The 9,581-nt window shown below is 62.4% G+C and overlaps 2 protein-coding genes across 2 annotated transcripts in view; one reads left to right on the top strand and one right to left on the bottom strand.

The window, feature by feature from the left end:
* The window catches only part of RNF26 (ring finger protein 26), a 6,062-nt gene extending 6,013 nt beyond the window's left edge, over nucleotides 1-49 (bottom strand). Inside the window, exon 1 of the mRNA XM_035893934.1 lies at nucleotides 7-49. Within this exon, the coding sequence (XP_035749827.1) occupies nucleotides 7-49 (43 nt within the window). The remainder of the gene's footprint in view (nucleotides 1-6) is intronic.
* MCAM (melanoma cell adhesion molecule) overlaps nucleotides 48-9,581 on the top strand; it is a 22,608-nt gene continuing 13,074 nt past the window's right edge. The window contains exon 1 of the mRNA XM_035893933.1: nucleotides 48-108. Within this exon, the coding sequence (XP_035749826.1) occupies nucleotides 48-108 (61 nt within the window). The remainder of the gene's footprint in view (nucleotides 109-9,581) is intronic.

The raw sequence follows: 9,581 nt of genomic DNA, 5'->3' as shown, positions 1-9,581 counted from the left end.
ACTCACGGAGCACGGGACGGCCGGGGCATGAGAGCAGGCCCCTCGCCATGGTTCCAAGCAGCGAGGGGGGCACCCGTTGCCCACAGTGTCCCTGGGGCCACATGTGTGGTGAGTTTGTGACAGCCTCAGCCCTGGCACGGGGAAGGTTTGTGCTCGCTAGCGGGGTCCCTGGGGTGGGAGTGTCTGGGACAGGGTCAGCCCAGGGCAGCGCTGCTCTCACCCCACCAAGCAGTTTCCTGCAGGAGGTCCTAGAATAAACCCATGGCCGTGGCCTGGCCCAAGGTTACAGCTCCCGTCCTCCCTGCCGGCTACTGGGCAGGGCATGGGGCTGCCAGCGTCTCTGGCCTTCACTCCACCATGCCCCAGGAGATGGTCCAGCCCCGCCGCCCTGACAGTGATGACAAACTCGGGAAAATCCAGCCCTGGAGCCCAAGGCTATTTTAAGGAACGGGAAAGCAAGCAGAGCGGATGACCCATGGAAAAGACATCTGCAGCCCCTGGAGGCACTGGCCAGCACAGGGCAGAGGAGGGAAGCACTGCACCCCTGGGCAGCAAGAGAGGAGCCCCAAGGGAACAGGACACTGGGGTCCCCTTCCTGCAGCCACCTGCCCCTTCCCCGACACTTTTCCCCCCTTACGCCCTGACCCAGGGCAGGAGCTGGGGCAGGGGGCACATCCTGGCACACTCCGCGTGGGCTGGTGCTGCTTGGTGCCATCCAGCATTCCTCAAGCTGCAGTGCTGGCTGGGCTCTCAGGATGGCAGATCCATGTCTGTCTGTCTGTCCCCTCCTGGGGTCCAGCTCCCCACCAGCCCTGTCCCCCCCCTGCCTGGCCAGTTTTGGCTGTGGGCTCCCTCGCAGCGGGTGCATGGATCCCCCCAGCAGCATGTGCGCCCGTGGCCACGTGACGGAGCCAGGATGCTTTCAGCATTTATGGTAATGTTTGGATTTCTCATTGCTTTACCAAACAGGAGAAGGAAAAAAAAGAGCTGAGCCAAGGGCTGGGCGTGTTCCGCTCATTCCCTGCCGCTGGCCGTGCACCTGCCTCCTCCTCCTCCCCGCTCCTGGCGCCTGCCCAGGCCCCTGCTGTTCCTCGGGGCACTGTGCCCCTGGGGGCTCCCTGCTGCAGCCCCAGATAGGTGGAGGGGCTGCAGGGTTTAGGCGTCGCAGCTCTGTATAGCAGGGCTTCTCTGTCATTGCTCCATGCTCCAAGGGGCAGAGGGGAGCCTCTGCCTGCTCTCCCCTGCTGTAGGGTGTCCAGCTCCGCAGCGTCCAGACCTGCTGGAGAGAGGCACAGGGCTCAGGCACCCCAGCATGGGGCGAGGAGGGGTGCAAGGGACTGGGAGCAGCCAGGGGATCGGTTCAGGTCAGAACACCGATTTGGCTGGACCAGAGTAGAGCGGGGGTCCCAGTGGAGGGACCGCGAGGCTGGGGTGCAGAGATGGAAAATGCCTTCATGGGGCCCTGCAGAGGGGGACAGAGGCCCCTGCCAGGGTGCCTGGCAGCTGGACCATGGCCAGGACCCCTCCTTGCGAGGAGGGACCCCCCCCCAGCTGTCCCTGCACTTGCTGGAGGTCCAGGCGCAATGCCATCGCGCTCCTGGCTGTGCTGATGGCAGCTGCCAGCAGCAGGACAGGATGGGCCCTGCTTATGAGCCCCCTCCCCTTGTCAGCTTCTTGGTGCTTGTTTAGCACAGGGTAGACAGGGCTCTGCTGTAAAGCGGGCTGTGCTGGAGCTAACCGGGACCGCCACAACCCACCCTGAGGACGCAGGAGCCTGGGATGTGTGTGCACCCCTGCCCGCCCTGCAGGCAGCCCTGCCTGGAGACCCTCGGCCGGCCAGGGGCTGTGCAGAGCACCGGCTGTGCTGGCACCGAGCCCAACCACGGGGCTTCTGCTGCATCACGCCTCTGAGCTGCCTTCCCGGTGCTGAGCTCATTGCAGCCGGGCAGCTGCCCTGCATTTCGGGGAAACAGAGCAGTCAGAGAGGGCTGCCGTGTCCTTGCAGCTTTTAGCTAGAAGTAGAGGGAGGGAAGGAGCAACCCCAGGGCTGGGTGTCATGGTTCTTGAGGAGCTCTCAGGAGCCCAGCTTGCTTGGCAGGGTGATCAGGACCCTGTGCTCTGGAGTCCAACCTGTGCGGAGCCTGGGGCCAGGCTAGCAGCACTGGAGCTTCCTCGCACCTCGGGTCGCAGCAGACTGGCTGGGAACTGGCTCTGCAGGTGGTGGAGGAATGGGAAAAATGAGGCAGGTAAAGTGCTGGCAGCACAGTGTGCAGCCACGGAGTTGGGATATGCTGCTGGGGACCACCATGGCTTCTTCCAGGCCTGCTTCCGCAGGGAACATGCAGCTTTCCCAGCCCCAGCATCTTCCCGTGCCTTCCTTGGCCCTTGCTGCATGGGCATGTCCTGCCCTGCCACTGCCCTGAGGCCTGAAGGGTGTTTCTGGGCTGTGGGTCCTGCTGGTGTCATGCTGTCCTGGTATCAGCTGTGACAGAGTTAATTTTCTTCATAGTAGCTGGTATAGCGCTGTGTTTTGGATTTAGTACTATGAGAATGTTGATAACTCGCTGATGTTTTGGTCATTGCTGGGTAGTGCTTAGACTAGACAAGGACTTCTCAGCTCTCAGCTCTGCCAGGGGCACAAGAAGCTGGGAGGGGGCACGGCCAGGACAGCTGACCCCAACTGACCAAAGGGACGCCCTGCTCAGTATATAAGCTGGGGGAAGAAGAAGGAAGGCGGGGGGGGCATTCAGAGTTATGGCGTCTGTCTTCCCAAGTCGCTGTTATGCGTGATGGAGCCCGCCTGTCCTGGGGATGGTTGAGCACCCACCTGACCATGGGAAGTGGTGAATGAATTCCTTGCTTTGCTTTGCTTTGCTTGCATGCGCAGCTTTTGCTTTCCCTGTTAAACTGTCTTTGTCTCAGCCTACGAGTTTTCTCACTTTTACCCTTTGTATTCTCTCCCCTGTCCCAGTCAGTCAGTCCTTTTTGGCAGCTAACGTGGGGACTATCGTGGTTTAACCCGGCTGGCAACTCAGCACCACGCAGCCGCTCTCTCACTCCCCCCACAATGGGACGGGGGAGAGAATCCAAAGGGTAAAAGGGAGAAAACTCGTGGGTTGAGATAAAAACAGTTTAATAGGTAAAGCAAAAACCAGGACACACCCCAGCACACTTGCAGCTGGGACCATCCCCAGGGTGCCCTCGCCTGTGGATCCCCGGCCATGCGGCCACCCTGGTGCCTGGGAGAAGCCAGCCAGGACAGTCCTCCTGGGCGCTGCCAGCAGCCTTACCTTGGGTCCCTTCAAGATGCCCTTGCCACGGGGCCAGGCAGATACCTCAGCGTGGCAGCAGGCGCCTGCAGCCCCGTGCTCACAGGCCAGGCTGGAACAATAGCTCGTCCCGGTGCATCCGCTCCGGGAAAGTCCCCCATCCCCACTCGGGCTCAGCTCCAGGATGGTGTGGCTTGCTCTTCCTCTGGCCTTCGCCTAGCCTTGGAGGCACAGGTGATGGTATCCCCCACCACACGCATCCCTGCTGGCAGGGAGTGACAGCCGGCGTCTGCCTTGCATGCCGTGTGGCTGAGGCTGCCGGAGAGAGCCCGCAGGAAGCCTTGGGAGCTGGAGGATGCCCATCTCCCCCATGTCCCTGGCAGCAGGCACCGTCCCTGGCAGCAGGCACCTTCCCTGCCTTGGTTTCCCCTGCAGACTGGTGGAAGAGTGGGAGCACGAGGGCTGCCTGCCGTGTTTCTGGAGGGCTGTGTGGCTCCTGACAAAGGGAGCTGGGATATCTCTTTTTCTCCTGGAGCCCAGCCAGACGTCCCTGGGAAAAGCAAGTCATCTTCCATGGGAAAGTCCTGCAAGGAGAAATCCCTGCTCGGCCCGGCCAGCCCCGCAGTTCCCCTGGGCCCTCGTGCTCCGGCATGTCCCTGATGCTGTGGGGCCAAGCAGGGTGCAGGGCCAGTGGCGTGGGGAAGTGGCATGGAGACTGCACCCTGCTTGCTGCCTTCTCCCAGGCAGCCCTCGTCTGCCCTTGTCCCTACTCCATGTGCCCTCACTGCAGCAGGGAACCTTCCCCAAAGCCCTCCAAAGGGATCCTCCACAGCCCACGGGTGTGAGAGGGGCTCCCCCAAAGCTGGGGCTGACCTTGCCACCTGCCTGGAGCTAATCTCTTCTTATGCTTTCTTGCAGTCACTGTTAATGAGCTGTTCTGGGAGAGCCCCAAGCCCTGCAGACAAAGCCCGGATGAAGACTTCCCTGCCTGAGGCTGCAGGCAAGCACATGAGGTGATGCTGGGACTCCGTGCTGGCTTCTGCTCCCTTCCTTGACAGTGGGAAGCAACTGCTCAGTGACACCACGGTGAGTCAGGAAAGCTGGGTGACATGGAGTGCAGGGCAGGGGTGTTCCTCATCCTCATTCCTCTAGGGAGCCGTGGTGCAAGAGCTGTGGCATTAGCAGGGGTGACGAATGAGCGTGGCCGGGACCCCCCCCTGCCTCACTCTTGGCATGGCAGCCCATGCCGCTGGGTTGCCGCGTGGGTGCTGGTGGCAGCTGCTCCCCACTGGAGTCCCGCTGCCGGACCCCCGCTGGCCGGGCACATCAACTGCCCCATTGTGTGGGTGAGTGCCCGGCCCCAGCTCATCCGGCACCGAGACAATGGGGCCTTTTTCCTGCCAGCACTGGGGGAAGATGAACTCAGAAGTCTTCCGAAGTAAAAGGCCAGTTTATAAATAGCCGTCCCTGGGCTCCCAGTTTCCCCCTGCTGCCCCGTCAGCCCCCATCTCGCCCCAGCTCCAAAGCCTGCCCCTCGCACCCGGGCGGCAGGGCAGCAGGGCTGGGAGAGGAGCCTGGGGCACATACGTGACCGGCCTGGCCTGGCTGCCCACGTGCGAGCAAGTGGGCAGTACGTGGCTGTTTGCACGCTGCCGCATCGGGTGGCTAGGGTTTCCCCAGCAGCACTCACTCCCCAGCTGTCCTTGTCCATCCGCCCCGCACACAGCGAGGGTCGGGCCCCCGGGGCAGGGCACGAGGGGGGGGCTGCACAGCTCCACAGCTTTCCCCACCATCCCTGTGCTGCTCCCTGCAGAGCGTGGCCAAACCCATGCTGCTTGCATGCCATAAGCCAGCCCTCACAAGGGAGCTGAAGCCAGCCCTCACAAGGGAGCTGGAGCCCTGGAGCTCCTGGGTCTGTCCCCTGACAGTGGCACCATCACCGGGGTGGATGCTGAGGGCTGCACTTTGGATGGCGTGGGGTTGGGTGACCCTCACCAATTTGGCTCCTCTTTGGGGCTTTGCAACTGCTCTGCATCCACGGAGCCCTTAGCCGTCTCCGGGCAGCTGCCCCAGGGAATCGTGCTTCTCCGGCACAGAAATCCAGATGTCACCTTCCTCCCTGCCTTCCGTTCACGTCCTTCCTTCCTCCACCCGCCCAGCCCCTTGCCTGGCTCCTGCTCCCGGCCCCTCCTAAACAAAGGCCCCGTAGCCATGGTTAATAATCCCCACATAAAGGCCCTGCAAAAGAGGAGAGGAAGGAAAGGGGAGATGCAAAGAAGCCACTGGGAGCCCAGCCGAGGAAGGGGGGTGGAAGAAGGTGTTTTCCTGAGCTGTAGGACAGGGGCATTGAAGAGGGTTTCCAGAGGAGGGAGGACAGAGACAGGGTGGAGGCACCCCAAAGCAGCTTTGCCCTCATGGCACGTCTGATACCCTGTCCCTTGTGGTCTTCCACCCAGGGAATGGGGAGCCAGAGGTCGGACAGCCCAGGCAGGTCCCTGTACTTACCGCAGAGTGCAATGCATGAGCTCTAAAGCGCCCCAAAATGTGGCACCGGAGGCTGGTGGGAAGGTGCCCCAGGGATTTCTGCCTGGAGGTAGCGAGCCTTAGCAGTGCCTGCCCCAGCGGTGGGGAAGCGGCAGGCTGTTCCCTTGCGGTGCGGGAAAGCACGGCACTAGCCCACATCCCGTCCCTTCCCCGGGGAGCGGGGCCCCTCTCGGCCCTGACGGTGTTGTGTGAAGAGGTGCAGGCCTGGGCGGACGCGGCAGCTGGCTTCCGCCCTGCACGTCTGCCTTGCATCCACCCTGGAGACACGCAGGAACCCAGTGCCAGCCCACAGCTCACCACTCACCGGCGCTGGCTGGGGGGCAGCTGGCACACAGAGCACCCCAGGCACCCCGCAGACCCCTCCTGAGCCCCCCGGGCTCCTCTGGGCCCCATCAGCATGGTTGGGGGCTGCAGGGGCTGGGGAAGGCATGGGGCCCCCCATCCCCACCCAGGGCATACCAAGCAGCATGTCAGGGCAGGCACAGTGGGAGAGCAGAGTGCTGCCTGCCGGCACAGCCCACGCTGGAGCCAGCTCCCTCCAACAGCATCAGCAGGACCCCGCCAAGCCCCGGGGGCCTGGCTGGGAGGGCAGGGAAAGGTGGAAGGACCTGAGGTGTGCGCTGTGCTGCACCCCGCGCTCAGCCCCAGGCCCCATGCCTGGCTCTGCACGCTGGCCATCGCTCCCCTCTGGCTGCCGAGAGCCAGGCTCAGCGGGAGCCAGAGGAGAAAGCCAAATGCGATTACACGCTTCCAGAACGTGCTTGCAACCTCCAAGGCTCAGATAAGGCACCCGTAATCAGCCTTGCCCTGGGCAGGCTGTGCCTACCAGCTGCCCTGCGGTCCCCATATATCCGGCAGAGGGAAGTGGCTGGCTGGCAGCTCTGCCAGGGGCCAGCAAGCCCCGCTGCTCCAGGGGCAGAGATGCCTGCCCAGGGGGAAGCCTCTCGCCCAAGATGGGGCAGGAGGGTGGGAGGAGGAGAGCGCTGGGAGCTGCAGGGGCCCAGGCACCGGGGTTCCCTCAGCTGCCAGAGCATGAGAGCTGCTCCGTGCTTCAGCTGGGGCCGGACCCGTGCGCCCTGACCTTCCCACCCTGGCTGTGTGCGTGGGACCACCACACAGGAGCCTAATCCACAGTGTTTGTTTGCATAGCGATGAATGGGGGCCGAAGCCAAATCCATTAAGCAAGCAAATAAATAAGAAGGCGTGAGATAAGGCAGCAGAGAGGGAAGATGAAGGTGGCCAGCCTGTTGTGCTCCCCATGCAGAGACCCCGAGCTTACAGGGTGCCGCACACAGCGTGGCAGGGCAATTTCATGCCAGCTGTGAGGGCAGCAGGTCCTTGCTTTCAAATCTTGCCCGTCTTCCCCAGAACCATTAGTTTGGTAGGGGAAAAAAAAAAGTTTTCTTCAAAGTTAAGCAGAAACCTGAGCAACTGGAGGCACGGCCATTGCAGTAACAGTGGAAGGCTGTTTCAGGGTGGCATGCTCCCTGCCACAGCAGTTGCCCAGCCTCTTTTCTTCAGGGAGTGCCATTGCCCTTTCCAACTGCTGGGAATTTTCCGCAGAGGTTTTATTAGCAACATTTTGCTTTATTTTTAATGCAGAATAAAAGCTAGCACCAGAACAAAATGCACCAGCAGTGTGTCATCTGAGTTCTCCCGCTTGTTTGTTCCACTTGGTGGATGCTTTCCCGCGGGAAAGTGGGACCCCTTGGGCCCTCTTCCCTCCCAGGGTGACATTTGTGGGGCCTAAATTGCGGTATTTTGTGCAAAATGGAACAGCCCTTTCTCTCCTCCAAGGGGAGCAGAGCCTGAGGCTCCTCTGGTGCTGCATCCTCCCCTTTGGAGGGAGAGGAAAGTGAGAGGAAAGTGTCAGGGGGTCCCCGAGACCTGGGCTCCCGCTCAGGAGGTGGCTGTTCCCACCACAGACAGGGAGCTCCCACCACTGTCGGCTGTGAGAGCATCCCCGCACTGCAGCCGTGGGGTCAGAGCGCAGCTCATCAGCGACCTGCGAATGATGGCACAGCTCCCTTGCACTTGTTCCTCCCAGCAAACACGCCACCCTGGGAGGGGGCCTCCCCTCTGCACCGGCAACGTGAGGGCTACGAGCCTTATCACTGCCCAGCATTGCCATTTTAAGCAACTAATCTCACGGGGGAAAAATGTAATCATTTCCGATGAATCATCAAGTCTCTTTGGCTGGGAAAGGGTTGCGGGGGGCTGGCCAGGCATGCAGACGAGGCAGGAGGAGGGCATGGGAAGGGCCACTGCATGGCACCGGCAGGGGAGCAGGGCTGGGGCTGGGGGCCAGCACAGGGCTGCTGGGGCTGGAGGGGGTGGTGGTATGAGAGGTGCTTGGGGACGCTCAGGAGGAATGCTAAGGCCCAGGGGAACCTGCAGCATGGCTCCAGGGTGGCCCAGGGTGGTTGGAGAGATGCAGCCCATGCTGCCCAAGGCCTGGAGCACAGCTCACAGTGCAGGAGGAGCAAGCAGAGGAGAGAAGAGGATATGCAAAGGTTCAGAGCTCCTGGGCTGAGAGCTGGGGGGAGAGTGCTCTCGCTGGTCACAGAAGATACTGGGGTGGCCCTGGGCCTGTTGTCAGGTGGGGTGAATGTGAGTCAGCAAGCTTTGAGAGTCCTGTGTGAATGGGGAGCGAGAGCATGGGAGGCAGAAGAAGGGGTCTGAAGGAGAAGAAAACCCCAGTGCTTCGTCCTCCAACACAGCCCCTCTGGCTTTGATTGACCCGGGGGGAAACTGAGGCACGGAGCCAGGCTGTGACAGGGCAGGGGCAGTGGACCCGCATGTCCTGCATTGTTGGCTGTGGGCAACTTGCAACACCTGGGGAGCTTTGTCGTGTTCCCCAGGCCTGTGCGGGGGCCTCTCTCAGGGCCGCAGGAGGGGCTGGGCTGTGTTTGGGCTGGGTGATTACCCCTGGATAATAGCAGCCTTGTGCAGCCCTGGGAGCCCCTCCACCCCCGGGCCGGCCCCTGGCCAGCCATGCTGCCCCGGCCACCGCCGCTAACAGCTTTTCCACAGCCGCCCCGTTCAACAGCTGCGTGGGGGCTCAGGCTGTGGCTCTGTGCACAGCACAGAGCGGGGCTGTGCCCTGGGGCCCTGCCTCGGGGACAGCGATGGGGCTTTGCAGAGAGCCTGCCTGCGGGGCTGGGGGCACCGCATGCAGGGAGACCCAGGTGGAGCAGGGGCCCGGGGCGCAAATGCCACAGACCTCGGTGACCTGCCTGGGATGGCAACTCCCTCGTGTCCCTGCTGCTCCCCAAGGACCCCCCCTGTCTCCAGGTGTCTCTCAGAGCTCAGGCAATGATGAGGAGTGGCTTGGACCCCCTGTTTATGAGTCTGCCTGTGTGGCTTCAAAGGCACCCCAGAAGCTGCAGCTGGGCTTTGGAGCAGAGTGGTGCTCAGCAGGGGAGCGGGACAATTCTGCCGCGCAGCACTGCCAGCCAGGGCCACTGACACCTGGAAGTGGGACTCTTGGGGACCGTGCCCCTTTCTGGCATTCCCCAAGCCTCTGTGGAAAGCTGCCCGACCCCACTCCACTGGGTCTGGTAGTGATTTCCACCCCCAGCGCCCGGCAGTCTGCTCCGATGAGCCTGCGCAAGCCTGGACAGGCAGGACCTGGCAGACTGCAGGTTTGCAACCCAAGCTGGAACGAGCCCCTCCAGCAGAGCTAGAAATGCCTGAAAACGGCCCGTGCCGGGGCGGGGGAAGCATTTGCTCGGGGCTCGGGAGTTTGGGGGCCGTCTGGGTGAGCCG

The sequence above is a fragment of the Egretta garzetta genome, unplaced genomic scaffold, assembly GCF_000687185.1.
Source record: "Egretta garzetta isolate BGI_Z169 unplaced genomic scaffold, ASM68718v1 scaffold365, whole genome shotgun sequence".
Lineage (NCBI taxonomy): Eukaryota > Metazoa > Chordata > Aves > Pelecaniformes > Ardeidae > Egretta > Egretta garzetta.
The sequence above is the reverse complement of the archived record's forward strand: the minus strand, read 5'-3'. Positions and strand labels throughout refer to the sequence as shown.